Consider the following 18,643-nt stretch of genomic DNA (forward strand, 5'->3'; position numbering starts at 1 on the left):
ATAATGAAGCTGAGATTTTAAGTGTTGTTGCATGATGGATGGATAGCAAATGCTAGGCCAAAAGGATGCCAACGCGGCCAACTTCATCCAAGGTGAAATAGATTTTTAAGGTAGAAAGCTTTTGAGGTATGAAGTGTCATTACATGAAGACGAAAGAAATAATCCTCCAGTATCATAGCCTTAAGCATGTAGTCCATATATTCACAGAAGAACTAAGTATAATCGTATATGAGATTCAGTTCAATTTCCTTTAGAAATTGATAAAATTGGCAGACAAAAATAGGAAGGATATAGTAGATTTTAATAGAAAACTTAGGTTCAGAAAAGTGAAGTTTGTTTGTTTTAGCCAAAAACTACATAACCAAAGCTAGGTAACGTGGTATATGCTTGTAATTCCAGCGCTCTGGGAGGCTGAGGGAGGTAGATGACAAGACTGAGCCCAGCCTGGGCAACTTAGCAAGTCTCTGTCTCCAAAAAAAGGCCAAGGATATAGTCCAGTGTGAAGGGCCTGGATCTAATGTATTGTTTTTCTCTTCAATCTATGTCAGTATGAATTTTTAAAAAATCACATAGCCAATAAAGGAAAAAAGTTGACTGAAACTCAAATCTGTTTTAAATTAAATCACATAAGCTTTGAAAATTTTAATCAGCTTAAAATAGACTTGTCTTTTTTTTTCCATAACACCTGTTAAAGTGATTTGCATTTCAGAGCCCACTGTACATATGCAATAAATCACAGAATTATTTGTGATAATTCTTTCTCTGTTTGTAGAGATAGGGACTTGGGTTGTACTTCAGTGGATCTTGCTTCTGTTCCTGAGAGGCCTATTTTAATTATGTAGTAACCATACCTTGGCTTTAGATGATCATAAATTCCTAGGTTCTGGCAAGGGAGGAAATGGTTTAGGGTATGACCTGAACTACCATTTGAAGGTATTTGTCCTATACCCACAGATCTGGTTCTCACAAGTAGGCCTGATTAGATGAGAACAGAGTTCCTGGGACCAAAAATTCATCCACTGTAGAGAAGACATAGCCAAGACCTCACCCCAGAGCTTTGGGGCAGAAGCAGAAGAAACCTAGAATACAACACATCTCACACTTGCTAATCGTCTTGTGCAGGCAACAGATAATAACCATGTTACAGGTAAGTTGATTGTTCCTCCTTATCATTTCTCCAGGGGATTAGTAGAGATAAATAAGTGTTCCACTGAAAAAGAAAAGTGTGAGTGGTTAAGAAATCAGGGGAAATAACCTCAGAATAGAAGATCAGGATTGGGGTACATTTGGAGCAGTGATGCATTAACTATAGGACCTTGGAAAGTTCTTAAAGTTTGAATACTACCTGTAAACCATAGTATCCTGCATGATTATTGCATTTGAGCTGCAAACTTGTTTTTCAGATTTCTGAAAGAAATAAGAAATGTTTAAGTTCCACAATTCAAAGGAAGAAGAAAACCAGTTGCCCATAGGAAGTAAATATTTCTTGGCGTTAGGTACTCCTTTGTGTTTTGTGTTTGTTTTGGTTTTTTGGTACCGGGGATCCAACTCGGGTCCTGCGCTCGTGCAGCAGGTGGCGAAACCACTGGGCTGAATCCCCGGCCCGGGTACTCCTTTTTTTTCCTTGAGTAAGGTCTTTTTTGGTTTTTTTTAGTACCGGGGATTGAACTTGGGAATTTGTGCTTGCAAGGCAGGCGCCGGACTCACTGAGCTAAATCCCCGGCCCTTGAATGAAGCCTTTAAACAAATGGTATCATGGGTTAGGTTCACAAGAGAAACATTATACTGAGTGCATGGTTTTTGTTTTTTGGGTTTTTTTTGCAGTGTCTATGACTGAACCCAGGACTTGCACATGCTAGGCAGGCCCTCTACCACTGAGAGAAAACCCTAGCATGTGATCCGGAGGTAGAATCCACAGCAGGATTTTTCATTTATTTATTTTTTTGAGACCAGGTCTCATAATGTTGCCAAGCTTTTCTTACAATCATAGGCTCAGGTGATCCCCTGTTTCAGCCTCTGGAGTAGCTGGGTCTGCAGCCATAGACTACTATACCCACCTTTTTTTTTTTTCTTCTGATTTTTGACTTTGTTAATTCATTCTTTTTCATGGTTTTATATTTTCTTATTCCTTATGATATCTAATGTTTCTGTTTGGAAAAATCTAAACCTGTTTTTTAAAAGCCCCGAATTGCACTTTTCTCTTGCAATTCTTTTTTTTTTTTGAGACAGGGTCTTGCTGTGTAGTTCAGCCTGGCCTTGAACTCACCATGTAGCCCAGGCTAGCCTTGAACTCATGACAATCCTCCTGCGTCAGCCTCCCAAGTGCTGGGATCACAGGCATGCGCTGCCACAGCTGGCCCACTGTTGTAATTCTTAGGAAGTACTTTCCTCCATCTGCAGGTGCTGAGTTTTATCCAGTGCTTTATCTGTGTCAGGTTGAGATGATCATATATTTTTCTCAATCTATTCATTTGTTGATAAGAGATTGTTTTTCTCTTCAATCTGAATTGATGTCGTTGTTTTTTGTTTGTTTGTTTTTGGTACCAGGGATCGAACTTGGGTCCTTGTGCTTGTGCAGCAGGTGGCAAAACCACTGAGCTAAATCCCTGGCCCTGAATTGATGTTTAAACTATTAAACTAACCTTGAATTCCTGGAAAAAAAACCCCTCCAACTTAGTTTTATTTATCTTAGTATATTGCTCAGTGTAGTTTATAATTTCATATTGGGGTGCATGTGTAAATTGGCTGTTCCTTTTCCTTTTTCATAATAAACTTAGTGAGTTTTGGTATTGAGGTTATACTGGTATCAAAAAGCTTATGGGGGGCTGTGGATTTAGTTCAGTGGTGCTGCCACTTGCCTTGCAAGTGCAAGGTCCTGAGTTTGATCTCTGGTACAAAAAAAAAAAAAAACTTACGGGAAGAGCGCCAGGGATTTAGCTCAGTGGCACCACACTTGCCTGGCAAGCCCAAAGTCCTGAATTCGATCCCTGGTACCAGAAAAAAAAGAAGCTTATGGGAACCAGGCATAGTGGTTTACCCCTGTAATCCCAGCACTCAGGAGGCTGAATCAGGAGGATCACCGTGAGTTTGAGGTCAACCTGGACTGCATAGTAAGTTCAAGGCTAGCTTGCACTACACAGTGAGACCCTGTTTCAAAAAACAAAGAGGGCTGGGGATTTAGCTCAGTAGTTCTGCCACCTGCCTTGCAAGAGCAAAGTCCTGAGTTCGATCCCCAGTACCAAAAAAAACCAAACAAAAAAGCTTATGGGCACGTTACTGTGGTTTTTGCAAGAGTTTGTTAAAATTAGTATTATTTCTATAATAATATTTGCCAAATTAACTGGTAAAGCCATTTTTCATGTATGTATAAGAAGATTGTTCACTCAGGGGACCAGTATTTTCCAGGTAACTATTACATGATGTTAAAAAAAATTAATGGATGAAAGATCATTAAAAAACAAGATAGGGGGCTGGGGATTTAGCTCAGTGGTTTTGTTGCCTGCTGCGCGAGAGCAAGGACCTGAGTTCAATACCTGGTACCTGGTACCCCTGCCCGCCCCCCCCAAAATAAACAAGATAGGAGGCTGGGGATTTAGCTCAGTGGTTCTGCTGCCTGCCTCACAAGTATAAGGTCCCAAGTTGAGTCCCTGGTCCCAAAACAAAACAAAACAAAAACAAGATAGGACAGGGGCCAGAGATTTAGTGCAGTGGCATTGCTCCTGCCTCAAAAGCACAAGATCCTGAGTTCGATCCCTGGTACCAAAAAAAACCACCCAAAAACAAAAGACAAGATAGGACAATGGATTTCTTAAAGATTTGTTTAACACATGGACCACAGATTTTAATGTAACAGTATGAGAAATTCACTAATGAAGTTGAAGAGTCTTTATTACAGCTCATCCTTAGCAGTCTGCCTGTTCACTGGTTCTGGGTAACATCAAGGAAGATTATCTGTCATTACAGGAGGATTGCAAGTTAAAGCCCAGCCTGGGCAATTTGCCGACTTGGGCTAGGGAAGTGGTCAGTACACAGGCTCTGGGTTCAGTTCTCAGTACCACAGAAAACACCCTCCCGTTTTGGTTTGTGTGAATTGTATGAATGGAAAGATGCATAGTGGCCTTTACCTTGGTGATTTACAGCTTGTGGTGAGGAGAGCACAGGCCCGAGCTCCGAGCTGTCTTTCCCCAGCATGCAATGAGGGCTGCTTCAGATTTATTAGAGCTGTGCTCTTGCAGGAGTTGTTCTCATTTGAAGATTTGTCTGTGGACTTCAGCCAGAAGGAATGGCAGCTCCTGGAGCCACACCAGAAGAACTTGTACAGGGATGTCATGTTGGAGAACTACAGCAGCCTTGTGTCACTGGGTAAGAAAGGTACCCATGAGTATCTTGGTGTGCCCAATGCATTGTTTTTGTTCTTTGTTTTGAGACACGGTCTTGATGCATAGTTCAGGCTGGCCTTGAGTCTGCTGTGTAGTCTAGGTTGGATCTGAACTTGCAGTGATCCTCCTCCCTCAGCCTCCTAAGTACTGAGATTACAAGGGTTTTTTTATTGAGTTGCTTAATGCTGTAGGATTGTGAAAAAAACTTTGTTTTTTGTTTTTGTATTTTTTTGAAACAAGATCTTGCTATGTAATTCAGGCTGACCTTGAACTTGCTAGATTGTCCAGGCTGGCCTCGAACTCATGGCAATCCTCCTGTCTCAGCCTTCCAGTTGCTGGGGTTATAAGTGTGTGCCACAATGCCCGGCTAAGATTCTGAAAATTTTAAATGAACGTGGACTGGAATTTAGGAAATCAAAATTCCTTAGGCTTGGACAGTTTCTTTATACTTTCTGTTTTAAGTACTTTGTGTATTTAGAGCCAGGTATAGTGATGCACACCTATAATTTCAGGAACTTGGGAGGCTGAGGGAGGAGGATGGAAAATTCAAGGCCAGCCTGAGTGACTTTGTGAGGTTGACTCAAAAACAAAAAGGCTGGGGGAATTGCTCAGTGGTTAGGTCTTACCTGTTGTGCTTGAGGCCCTGGGTTTAGTCTCCAGGACCACACTCACAAAAGAATTTGGCTCTCGCCCTCCAGTAATGAAGCCTTAGGCCCTTGAAAATCTCTGAATCTATGTGCTAGTAGTAGTGGTGATGGTGGCACCTATAGTGTATGAATTTTGGCTCACCACGTGCTGTACCATGAGCCTACATAGTCTTTGGAGCAGTCCTATATGCCAGGTACAATGATTATCCTTTTTTCTGGTAAGAAAATCAAGACCTTTCCCAGGACTGACAGCTAGTAAAGGGGAGCCCGGACCTGAACCCGGGAGCCTGGCTGCAGAGCTCTGAGGTATTGGATGGTTTTAGATTTAAATTATAGAAGGTAAAGACTCTTAGGTCTTGTTAGCCACCAGGGAGATCATTGCTCTGACTTCGAGTTATTTGTTCTGTTGAGATCCAGCTTCATCTTGTGGACTCTGAGGCTAAGGGTTGCTCTTTCTCCAGGGCCCTTAAAGCCCATGGATTCAGATCTACAGCCTTTGTGTTTTCCCCCAAACAGGGTACACAGTTATGAAACCAGATGTCATTTTCAAGTTGGAGCAAGGTGAAGAACCATGGGTAGGAGATGGAGAAGTTCAGCATTCAGACTGTCCAGGTGAGTGTGAGAGAGCCAGGCTGGGAGGCAAAGAGGCCTGGTCTCAGTGGGCCAGTGGTGGGTGGTGTCTTTGAAATGTGGCTCAGGAGCTTTTTTCAGAATCTAAGCCACTGTGCTGATGCAGAGCAGTTGACATCAGCTGTGCTGGTAAATCACCATTAGCTGTGTCTTACTTGTAGCTTAAAATGAAACATTTTGTCCTGATTAAAGGCCTGACAATTTTTATAGCCTTTTTATAGTTTGAATCAAGGACTTGGACTTCTTGTTTTATCTTCCCCTGGGTCAAAGACATTTCTGCTTGTGAATGCCAGAATTTTATTTTAAATTCAATTTAGGAGCACCCTGCAAAGCCTCTCTGTTCCTTGTCACTATAATAGAAAATGAAATCATCATTTCTCTCCAGACATCCTCCCTTTTAAACTAGATTCTACTCTACTTTTCCATAGTTTAGACACAATGGAGTGTAAAAGTAATCTGTTCCTACCATTCTTTCTTACTTTAAATATTTTTGATTTTTGGAAAGTATCATTTTATTTTAGTTTAGTTTAGTTTAGTTTAGTTTTTTTTTGGTACTGGGATTGAACTCAGGATCTTGACTTGCGAGACAGGCACTGCACCACTGAGCTAAATCCCCAGTCTGGAAGGTATCATTTTAAGACTTTGCCTCTTTGACTTCCACATAAAACTACAGACATGAAACCGAGGATGATGGTACATGCCTATAATCTCAGCACTTGAGAGGGTGAGGCAGGAGAATCACCATGAGTTTGAGGACAGCCTGGGATACATAGTTCAAGGCCAGCCTAAACTACATAGTCAGACTATCTTCCTCCCCAAAAGAAACAAAAGAAACCATGCCCATGGTTTCCCTTTCCTGAAGTTCCTCAAAGTGGACCTTTTAAGTGGACCTAGGTTCTAATCTTTCATAAGTTATCTTCAATAACGTGCACGACGATTTGATTTTCTAAATCAGCCAACACACACTGATCACTTAAACCTCCTTATACTGATTTACTCCAGATTCCCTCAGAAACAGATCCTGGGTACATATCTGAGTGCAAGAACTTATTGGAATGTGGTCCCCCCAAGTACATTGGGAAAATGGGGACTTGAGATGGGAATAGCAGTGCCAGTGACAGGTGGCATTGCTGTGGGCCATGGGGCACAGTGCTGCTGAGAGCTCTCTAAGGCACTGTGAGAGCTCATCCCTGCTCTGAGCCTCCCAGGATTTACCCCCACCTCCTGTCCCTGATTGAGGTGTGGCAAGTCCCGAGGATGTCCAGTGTCCCTGCATGTACCCCTTTAAAGGTGAGAGAGATACAGGTGCCTAGGTTTAAACATTTCTCATCGTTTTCAGACATTTAACATTTATTCTCTGCATTTGAACTTCTGATCGTGTTCTGCAAATTGTGTAGAAATTCTTTGTCCTCTCTGCAGGAACTGAGTGTTCATTATACTCATTTATGAGATGTTCCTTGAACACTCCAGCCTACATTGTTCTCCCATTTTTCTGAAGCCCCATCCCAGACCTGATCACATTGTTTATAGTATTTTTAGTTGTGTGGTCCCTGAGTTTTATTTGGACATACAGATGCAAAGGCTTATGATTTCATACCTGTGCTTCATTTATGGAGCACATAGTATTTGTTTATGTAGTTTCTCTTTGCAGTGTTTTTTTAGCATAGATTTTTGTAGCCAGGCATGCATCACATTACCTGGGGATTTTTCTCCAGCTTTGGGTGTCATAGATCCAAAACCAAAAGCTGATTGAGTAGAATGATATACATGGAGTTTTAAACTTGTTGAGCATTCCTGTTTCATTGCAAATCTGCAAAGTTAGCTATCTGTCAAACTGGGATTGTGTGTCTGCTCCCCAAGATCATCCCCATGTTCAGAGTCATAAGAAGGGCTCCTGGTATCAAGCATGTAGATGTCATTGTGGCTGTGGTTTATTTCCATGCCCTGGTGAGGTCACTCAGCTGGATTATAGCAGAGGCCCAGACTCTTTGAAAAAAACCTGTGTACAGCTTTTCATGCTCTTGCAGTGAGGCATAGTGACACCTGTCCAGTGTGTCTGACCCTGGGAGCCCATCACTGACTAGATGCTTGTGTCCTTCCTGGGGCTGGCTAGGTGGTCTGCTGCCTCATATCTGCCAGCCTGTTGACCCTTAGAAGGAGGCTGTGTGTTTGTGTACATTCTTAGTTCAGAGAACTGTGGGAGCAGTGCCGGAATCCCAGTCCCCAGATACCAGCCAGTGGCAGTGTTGTTGGCGGCCTTTCTCTGGACAGCAGTCTCAACTGCTGCTGACTCTGCATTGAGTACACACTGATTTCTTCTACTTTCCAGGGTCGTTCTGGGTATAGTAGGGAGCATGAGAAATAGACCCCCCACTCCATAATGCTTACTTTTTAGTAGGAGGATTAAAAAATGAACAGGTTAGCCTGTAACCAAGAAAATAATCAGACCCTGATGAGTACTATCACAGAAATAAATCAGATGATATAGTAGAGAGTAGTGTATTAGTCTGCCATAACAAATGACTACAGAGTGATAAAGAAATTTACTTCTTACAGTTCTGGATGTAGGGAAGTGCAGAATCAATTTCTGGGCTTACAGACAGTTGCCTTCTTGCTGGTGCTTACACAGCTTCTTCCCTGAGTGTCAGGAGAGAGAGCATACTCCAGTGTCTCTGCTGCCATAGACCCTCAGATCACAGTCCCACCTTTGTCCCCTAATTTATCCATAGTTACTTCCTTAGGAACTCTATTTCACAATGCAGACATGCTAGAAATTAAGAGTTCAACATAGGAATTTTGAGAGGACCCAGACATTTATTTAGTCTATAACAAAATAATGTGGAGAAGCCAATTCTAGATATGAAGAATGAGGTGGGCATGGTGGTGCAGGCTTGTAATCCCAGCACTCAGGAAGCTGAAGCAGAGTTGCCGTGAGTTTGAGGCCAACAAGTTCAAGACCAGCCTAAACTATACAGGGAGCCCCTTTCTCAAAAAACCAAACCAAACCAAAATAGATACGAAAAATATGAAATGAGCAGGCAGTGTGAAGAACTGATGGGCAGGATGTCCAAAAGGAGTGACAGCTGTGAATAAGAGAAGTGAGAAGAGGCTTATTGATATTAAGGTGCTGAACGGAAGCCTGTGTGGCTGGAATTTGGTGTTCTGGAGAGCCCAAGAAAGGCAGAGGGTAGGAACCAGATCCTACCTCTACTTGTAAACAACAGAAAGAGGATTACTTGAAGTAATTTAAATAAAAGCAAATTTTTGGTTTATATTTTTAAAAGTTAATTCTGACCACAGAGTAGGAAATGTAATGGAAGCCAGTACATCAATTAGAAAGGTATGTCATCATCTGTCTAGGCTGGGCCTGGTGGCATATGCCTGTGATTCCAGCACTCTAGGAGGCTGAGGAAGGAGGACTGTTATTTGGAGCCCAGGAATTTAGCAGTTCAGTGAGACCCTGTACTGAAATAAAGAGGCTGAGGATGTAGGTCAATGTGAAGGTCCTGGTTTCAATCCTCAGTACCGCCCAAAAAAAGAAAGAAAAAAAGATTATTTAGATGATATGATAGATTAGACTATAAGAGAGAAGAGTAATAAAGACAGTGTAGGTGTTGGGATAGATCACAGATGGCCAAGTATAAGGCAATGTCATCTTCCTTTCTCTATCTTATTTCTCATTCTCTGTTCTCTCCCTCTCCTTCTCTCTCTCCCTCTCCCCCTCCCTCTCCCCCCACCCCTTCCTTTCTCTGGCTGTCTGTCTCTTTGTCTCTTTCACAGTACTAGGGATTAAACCTATGGGCATTCTCCCACTGAGCTACATCCCCAACTGCCACCCCAACACACTTTTTCTTTAAATTTTGAGATAGAACTTCATTGAATTTCCCAAGCTGATCTTGAAGATATGATTCTCTTGCCTAATCCTCAGTAGCTGAGATTACAGGCATGTGCCATTGTACCCACCTATTCCCACATTTTTTTTTTTTTTTTTTTTGTACCAGGGATCAAACTCAGGACCTTGCATTTGTGAGGTAGGTGCAGCACCACTGAGCTAAATCCCTGGCCCCCCACATATGTATATATATATATTTTTTGGTACCAGTGATCGAACTTGGGACCTCTTACTTGTGAGGCAGGCGGCAGCACCACTGAGCTAAATCCCTGGCCATATATATTTATTTGATTCAAAGTCTTCAAATACATCCCAAGACTAAAGCATCTACAGTGGACCCTCAATTTAGCTTCTAGTCTTCTTTCTTGCCCATCTCAGTAATTAACACCATAATCCACTGAATTGGTCAGTCCCGGACCTAGGGATCATTTTTGATTCCTTTCTTTCCTTGTCCCGCCCACATCAGATCATCAGCAAGTCTTGCTGATTCTTCCTTCACGAGGGCTTTTATGACTCACAATGAGCTAAGCATTTTCCACAAATATATTGCCTCCATGGACATTGAAATCTCTGGAAGTTTTCACAATACCAATGATCTTTCATACCTTTAAGCATGACCTCGCAAAACATCTTGAATATAAGTTTTTATTAGAAAGCAGTGCTTTTGAAAAGCACTTACGACTTGAAAAGAAGTGGTTATGTTATGAGGATGATGGAAGTAGAGTTGATGAGAAATGAGCATGTCTTTTCCCCCTGTGGGAACTTGTGTCTTGAGTCCTTTCATTGAGAGTTCACCTGGGTTTAAAAGTTCTGTGCCTGAACAGTTAACATGAAAGAGGATATATTTTGATAGCATATGTTGCATCAAGTGTTTTCTTGATAATAAATGTTGGAGATGCATACAGCCCAGTTTAAATAACACTTCCTGAAAATCTAAGAATGGGAAAAATACACAAATATTTCTTATTCTTCAAGCTTGACATAGTTTTAGCCTATTACTCTATCCAGTGTATTTATTTTCTAGTCCTTACCACAATTTCAGCTTTGTTATTTTTAAAAAATACTCTATTTTGGGCCAGGGATTTAGCTCACTGTAGCTGCACCTGCCTCACAAGCTCAAGGTCCTGAAATTCCCAGTACCGAAAAAAAAAACAACACCACCAACTCTATTTTCAGTCTTCTCCACTGAAATGTAAGTTCCTTGCTCTGTTCTACAGTACTTGCACTGCTTGGAGTGTGTGTGTGCCTGCTTGGTTCTGAGTTAGCACATCCTAGAACCTTGGACCAGGGCCTCCTCCTGCCTCCTTGTTGTATTCCTTATTGCTTGTCATGTAGTTTTTATATTCATCGATAAGCTTTTGTTTGCTAATAGCAAGAGATGATTTATCCGTAGACAGTTTCCTGTCTTTTTTCAGTATTTCTCATGTTTTTCAATATGTAGAAGGTAGGCATTCTGGTTTTTTTCATACTCAGAAGCTAATCCCTAACAAGCAGTTAGACCCTCAACATAGCATTTGTGGTGTTTTATTCCATGAAGCACAACCAAACAGATTTTCTGTTTCTATTTTAGAAGCCTGGCAAGTAGATGATCACATGACATGGCAACAGGAGAACCAAGACCAGCCTAGAAGTTTGAAAAGAGGTCATGAGTGGGATGTATTTGGAAAAAATTTCACTCTTAACATGGATTTTGTTTCATTAAGTAAATCAAACAATGAAGGTGATTTAGATGGATTGATTTTAGAACATCATTTAGATTTGCTTATCCCAGAAGCAGACTGTGGAAGAGAATCAGATGACTTTAATGTATTTGATAAATTGTTTCTCAATACCAAGCCTCAGGAAGCTGATACTTGGTTAAAATACTATGAATGTGATAAATGTGATAATATTAACTATAAAAAGTCCCAGATTGTCATTTATCACAGAACTCGTCTAGGGGAGAAACTTTATGAATGCAGTGAATGTAGGAAGCGCTTCAGCAAGAAGTCAAGCCTCATTAAACATCAGAGCAGACACATAAGAGAGATAGCTTATGGCTGTGGTAAATGTGGGAAAACCTTTCCCCAGAAGTCACAGTTCGTCACACACCATAGAACTCATACTGGAGAGAAACCTTATGACTGTGGCCAGTGTGGGAAAGCTTTCTCCCAAAAGTCACAGCTCACATCCCATCAGAGGACACACACAGGAGAGAAGCCCTATGAGTGTGGTAAGTGTGGCAAAGCCTTTTCCCGGAAGTCTCATCTCATATCACATTGGAGGACACACACTGGAGAGAAGCCTTATGGCTGCAGTGAGTGTGGGAGGGCCTTCAGTGAAAAGTCAAATCTCATTAATCATCAGAGAATTCATACAGGAGAGAAACCATTTGGATGCAGGGAATGTGGGAGAGCCTTTAGCAGGAAGTCACAGCTTGTGACACATCACAGGACTCACACAGGAACAAAGCCCTATGGATGTAGTGATTGCAGAAAAGCCTTCTTTGAGAAGTCAGAACTCATTAGACACCAGACGGTTCACACTGGAGAGAAACCCTATGAATGCAGGGAGTGTGGGAAAGCTTTCAGAGAGAGGTCAAGCCTCATCAATCATCAGAGAACCCATACCGGAGAGAAGCCCCATGGGTGCCTGCAGTGTGGGAAGGCCTTCTCCCAGAAGTCACACCTCATATCCCATCAGATGACACATACAGGAGAGAAGCCCTTTGTGTGCAGTAAATGTGGAAAGGCCTTCAGCAGAAAGTCCCAGCTTGTTAGACATCAGAGAACTCACACAGGAGAAAAACCCTATGAATGCAGTGAATGCGGGAAAGCATTTAGTGAAAAGTTGAGTCTCACCAATCATCAGAGAATTCATACAGGAGAAAAACCTTATGTGTGCAGTGAATGTGGGAAAGCCTTTTGTCAGAAGTCGCATCTCATATCACATCAGAGGACACACACGGGAGAGAAACCCTATGAATGCACTGAATGTGGGAAAGCCTTTGGTGAAAAGTCAAGCCTTGCAACTCATCAGAGGACTCATACTGGAGAAAAACCATATGAGTGCAGAGACTGTGACAAAGCTTTCTCCCAGAAGTCACAGCTAAACACTCACCAGAGAATTCACACAGGAGAGAAACCCTATGAGTGCACTCTTTGTAGAAAAGCCTTCTTTGAGAAGTCAGAACTAATTAGACATCAGAGAACTCATACAGGAGAAAAACCTTATGAATGCAGTGAGTGCAGAAAAGCCTTCAGGGAGAAGTCAAGTCTCATTAACCATCGGAGGATACACACAGGAGAGAAACCTTTTGAATGCAGGGAGTGTGGCAAAGCCTTCTCTCGAAAGTCACACCTCATTCCACATCAGAGGACACACACAGGTGAGAGGCCTTATGGCTGCAGTGAGTGTAGGAAAGCCTTCTCTCAGAAGTCACAGCTTGTGAACCATCAGAGGATTCACACAGGAGAGAAGCCGTATCAGTGTATCGAGTGTGAGAGAGCCTTCTCCCAGAAGTCACAGCTTATTAACCACCAGAGAAATCACACAGGACCAAAGTCCTAGGAGTGAATAAGTGAGCCTAATAGATCCACACCTCGTTTGCTTCAGAAAATGCAGTCATGGTGAATCTTGTGCCAACAGTTGCATTCCATTGTATGTCAGACTGTCCCTTAAAGTTGTGTAAGTGAGGTTGTGCATGGGACATTTTATCAGGCAAGCATACCTATCAGCACTCATGGAGGAGAGTGAACCTGTGAGTGCATTGGGTCCCTGGAATCTTCCAGAGCACTTGAGCCTTGTTCCATGGACAGACCAAGCAGGGATCCTGTGAATGTAGGAAAGCCTTGCAGAGGTCGGTCTCATTAGCCATTAGAAATGTTCCCAGTGCATTTGAGGGGAAACTTTGGAACAAGTGTGGTTATACTTTTATCAAGAAATGACAGCTCATTGTACTTAAGAAAATGACCTTAGGAGTGAAATTATATGAAATAAAAAAGTTCAATCAATGTTCATCAAGTAACCTAGCTGCATTGTATTTTAGAAAGTTTATATTGCAGATAAACCTAACAAGCATATTGGAAACATATGTCCCTAGAAATAATGCTATGAAGGGAAGCCATACACATCTTTTGTTTTTCCTTTATTTTTGAGGCAAGGTCTTGTTATGTAGTTCATGATGGCCTTAAATTCTCTATATGGCCCAGGCTTTGAACGTGTGGTGATCTTCCTGCCACAGCCTCCTGAGAGTTTAGATTATAGGTGTACTCTTCTTATAGATAGTTAGATCAATCTCAATTTCAACTGGTTGACGAGTGTTCACTCTGGAGTGTGAAGTTTTTAAAATGTGGAACTAAATTGAATCATTGAAACATCTGAAGAAGAAAATTTTTAGTGGTGTTTCTGACTTACTGTCCAGTGCCACATAATATCTTTTGTGTGTTTTGATTACTATTTACAATTGAGAATTCAATTCAGAACATAAAATATATATACCTTATAGTGCCTCTTGATATGTCAAGACACACTATATCACCGGAATGAAAAGAGAAACTCACATAACATGGCCTGTTGCTGAATAAGTAGATTAAATAATATCACATTTCTTTTATCCTTAATGTTTGTTTGCATATATTTTTATTGTTCTCTTTAGTAAGAGATGAACATTTTATTAGTTTTCTACATTCACAGAATCTGAGAAACAGTTCATATAAAATCCTGTTAATAAGTTTGCAAAGACAACCAAGAATAGCAATAGTCATGTATGATACTGAGTGAGCAGAAGAGTGTGTGAACTATACTCCTCAGCATTCACCTGTATAAAAGGATGTATTGCTGTAAAATTCTCTCATTTGGTGGGCTGCCTCCATATGTCTTTCCTGTATATCTTAAGTGCTGTGTGACCCAACAGTGTGTTGCATTTTAATTTCCTATGATGACATATGAATATGTTGTGCTGCCGCTGTGTTGTGTTATTTCATAAAGTATCTTGTAAAAAATTAGATGGAGAAACCAGTTATTGAGTCGTGACTTTTCAGAAGATGTGAAATACAGAGAATTTTGTGGTTAAAAAAAATTACTGGGCTGGGGATGTAGCCCAGTGGTAGAGTGCTAGCCTACCATACAGAATGTTGTGTGTTCCATCCCCAGAACTGCTCAAAAAAGGTAAAAATTTTTGACACATTCAGGGATGTGTTTTGCTTTCCTGTGTACCTTTGGGATTGCTGACAAGTGTTAGGAAATACAGTTTCCATTATTTCTTCCTTTGGAGTAGTTGTTTAACCTTCTTTCATCTGTTGCCTTAGCCAAGTGGGAAACTGTTAGTAACTTACTTTACTCCTTTTAAAAGACATGAGGCAACTTTTAGCTAAGTTAAAATTTTGTAGTTTTTTTCTCTCTGTAATATTGCTTGAGAAAGGTGTTATTTTTGTAGGGTAATAAAATAGACTAAAATCTGACATTGAGCTTGATTCCAAACTTAGAAAAATGAAGATTTCTCTTCTGCACATTTTTTTTCCAGAATAGTGTATTTCATCTTTGATTCTAACAGTATTTTTCCTTTAATTACAATTATGCAACATTGTTGGACAGTTAGAATTTTTAATAAATTAGAATAATTTTCTAAACCAGTGGTGGTGAACCTATAGTACATGGGCCACAGTGGGCTGTTATCACTGAAAGTTCTAAGAGATTTTTCCTTACTGTTCTAAACTAAGATACCAGTATTTCAGTGTCTGTATTAGCCTACCTTTTTGGATGGTAATTTTTAAAACATCCAGTTTCACAATTTTTAAATTCATATTCAAATTAGTGGACTTCCTGGCAGCCATGGTTGCCCACCCTTGTAATCCCAACACTCGGAAGGCTGGGCAGGAGGATCACCCCAAGTTCAAGGCCAGCCTGGGCTACATAGTGAGACCCTATCTCAACAAACAAAAATTTGTGGACATCCTACATTTGTCCTTAATATTTGAAAGTCATTTTACCAGATGAGGGAGACAAACCCTTGTAAGTGAACAAACATTAACAGGATGATGTTCTATTTTGTGATTTTATGCACTTTCCCCTGGTGGTCCTGCCACCTGCCTTGCAAGCGCAAGGACCAGAGTTTGATCCCCGGTACCAAAAAAAAAAAAAAAATCTTGCTTGTCTATGCACTTTCCCCCTCTATCAATCATGGTTTTTCTTTATGAGTTACAGAGATTGAGGCATTAGATCTTGGACCGGGTCAAGAGTCTCTTATCTAAAAATGTCCTAGTTTTGCTCATTCAGAGTCTAGGTTATTCCATTGACTGTTAAGCAGTTAAAACTAGTACTTCCTTCAGTAGACAGTAGAACTTCTGTACTAGCAAAGAGAAAAAACTCATAATGTTCAGGTTGTAGGGTGGGCAGATATGGAGCATAGAGAAATCCAGATCATCTGATGCCTGGTGTGAGCCCATGTGGCTTTGAGGCCCCCAAAGTGCTGCCTTTTTCTGAAGGACATGAGAGAGCTTGGACTCTGGAAATAGACACCTTTAGTGTCTGCTTTTTAAATCTTGGTAAACTACAGAAGTGTGTCTGTTTCCCTTATTGGTTTCTACCACAGACTGCACATCGAATTAAAGATAGCTGTAGACCATCTGTCCCTATGGTTTCATGGACCACAAGGCATACCACATGGAATGCTAAATATAGGAAGCATCCGTTTCTTTTTTCCCACTAGTTTCTCCCACTGGTCTGGAATTGTACACAGTTAGACCAAGGATGGTTCCATTATATTCCTTTTACTAAGTCATGGGGATTTTGGGAGGTCTGGTCTCTGGATTTCTAGACCTGTCTCAAATATGCCTTCTGCTCAACTTTTCTTTGAGGTTATGACATAGTGAATTTGTGAATCCATGCTTTTTTATTTTGATTTCAAGAACAATGCCATAGTATCCTAAAATGAAATAAACTGGAAGAATAGCAGCTTTATGTAATAGTATCTTTGTTGAGTAACATATAGATCAGTAGACATTTGGCTCTATACTTGAGGTTTCCTAGATCATTGAATCATTATCACATCAATATATGTCCAGTTCGTCCATTCCTCTGGGCTTGATAATCTACAGATATAGTTCCAACAAGCTTTCACATTTGCAGTACCTACCCTGCCCTAAGTGCTCACAGACTCATCCATGTAGCTGCATGTGTATTTTATGCACCTTCCCTTTGTTTCTACTTCATTTTCATACTAAACATTGTGATTATTTAAAAATGCAACTCTTATCGCACACTCTCATGTTGAAATATTGTGTGACTCATTGTGGACTTAAAATGTACTCTTATTGTATGCCAGGACTTTTATATATAACCATGCCTATTTATCATTTATAAGCACATTATGTTTCTCCTATGCAATAGTTTCTGGCCTTCTTGACCTACTTGGAGTTCCTTGAGACTTCTATAGTTTCATTTCATGCTTTTGCAGATCTGCAGTGAAATGCCCTTGTTACTTGTTAATACTAATCCAGTATTTGCATGTATTTCTGGCTGTGATAATGTAATCATTACATGTTTTCTATTAGAAGGCTTCTGGAAAGCTGGGACTCTATATAATTTTAGAAGCTGGAGCTCTATTTAAATGTGGCTGTATTTCCAGTCCAGTGGAGAGAAACATGATCTGCAGTAGGAAGAGTGAGTCTGTCATGGAAGCAAGATCTAGAGAGGGCTAATTCTGTGCTGGTGCCTGGTTCTTGTCTTCCTGTCCAAATCTCTCTGTCCTTTCTATTCCTTGACTGTTGAGCACTTCTGTGAGATATTCCAAGTATCTGGTAATAAACTCTCATGTTTGTTTCAGCTCTTTTAAGTTGTATTTGTTACTTATAGCCTGAGTATTCCTACTAACAAGAATCAAGCTTTTGGGGCCGGGGATTTAGCTCAGTGGTTTCACCGCCTGCTGCGCAAGTGCAAGGACCCGAGTTTGATCGCCGGAACCAAATAAATAAATAAATAAATAAATAAATAAATAAATAAATAAATAAGAATCAAGCTGTCAAGTTGGGTTCTCTGGATTCTTTGGGTGTGAGGTATGTACTGAAACCAAGAGCTACGAATGAATAAGAAAAGTGAGACTGCACCCTGGGTTATTGCAAGCTAGAGGGAGCTCTGGAGCAAATTGCTCATCAGAATATCCCTTGTCAGACAAGACGCAGGCTGCGTTGAGACTGTCTGCTGACAGCTCTCTCTGCCACTGGGCAGTAAGGGGCTCCCTGAGGAGGAACCTGGATGCTGCACCTCTGGGGTTACACATTCTGTCTCTTCCTCTGTTTAAACTCTTCTTGTGTTACTGAGGAAGCTGCTCCTGTGGGATTCTGGTCGGCCTTCTGAGGAGAGACTAAAGTGAGTAGTTCCCACCCCTCATCCCCTCTCCTCCACTTTTCCACTGGAGTTGTGCTCGCTCTCCTGTTATCCAGTCTAAATTCTCACACTTCATCAGCACCTCTGTGGGCACCCATGGCAGATCTGGTAGTGTCTCAAGAGGGTCTGAGCTGTGATCACCAAGCCCTTCTCAGACCCAAGTTGCTATGTCTGCTCATCTTGTATCACATCTGGACAAGGAAGTCTGAACAAGTATCCAGGGGATCAACGGAGCTCCTCTTCTGTTCCTTCCCTGTGGTTTAACAACAGCTCTACCTCCTGAAGATCAGTGTCAAGTACCTCAAAAGACCCAAGTCCTCTTCTGGTCTGGTGGTCTCCACACAAGGTGCACAGAGTTTCCATGTTGTATCTGTGGCTTTCAATTTACAACACTTGCTCCGTCCCGCAACAAAAATGTGCTCCTCAAGGATCTGGACCTCTGGCCCTACAGAATCCACAGTTGTCACAAGCACAGTCCTCCAGAGGCTCTTTGGTAATGGCAATAGAGGAGGCTGTTCCTGCTTTGACTAGGGAATATCTACACCCATCTGTCATCTCCATTGTAATTGGGGAGCTCATTTCTGTGACAGGTTCTCCTACCCTCAGCCTGTCTGTGGGGAGGAACCACCATGGACTTCCTATTTTCCAGTGCCTCCCTGATGATGTGTGCACACCCCTCCTCTTGTGGCTCCTAATACTGTGGGGTCTTTACTCTCCTTCGGTCTCTGTCC

The 18,643-nt window shown here is 41.3% G+C and overlaps 1 protein-coding gene across 3 annotated transcripts; it reads left to right on the forward strand.

The window, feature by feature from the left end:
* The first annotated feature begins 958 nt into the window (after window positions 1-958).
* On the forward strand, window positions 959-17,361 carry Znf84 (zinc finger protein 84). Of its 3 annotated transcripts, none has more exons than XM_087198443.1 (4): window positions 959-1,147; window positions 4,140-4,362; window positions 5,543-5,638; window positions 11,119-17,361. In XM_087198443.1, the coding sequence occupies exons 1-4, from the start codon at window positions 1,139-1,141 to the stop codon at window positions 13,095-13,097; spliced, it is 2,307 nt and encodes a 768-aa protein (XP_087054569.1). In that variant the 5' UTR covers window positions 959-1,138; the 3' UTR covers window positions 13,098-17,361. The 3 variants fall into 3 exon arrangements, with proteins under 3 accessions (XP_087054569.1, XP_004844099.1, XP_004844100.1); XM_004844042.4 differs by having other exon boundaries at window positions 965-1,147; window positions 4,236-4,362; XM_004844043.4 differs by lacking the exons at window positions 959-1,147; window positions 4,140-4,362 and adding an exon at window positions 10,628-10,740 and having other exon boundaries at window positions 5,615-5,638.
* The last annotated feature ends 1,282 nt before the right edge of the window (window positions 17,362-18,643 follow it).

The sequence above is a fragment of the Heterocephalus glaber genome, unplaced genomic scaffold, assembly GCF_053883595.1.
Source record: "Heterocephalus glaber isolate CG9 unplaced genomic scaffold, H.glaber_assembly_v1.0 deba00001687, whole genome shotgun sequence".
Lineage (NCBI taxonomy): Eukaryota > Metazoa > Chordata > Mammalia > Rodentia > Bathyergidae > Heterocephalus > Heterocephalus glaber.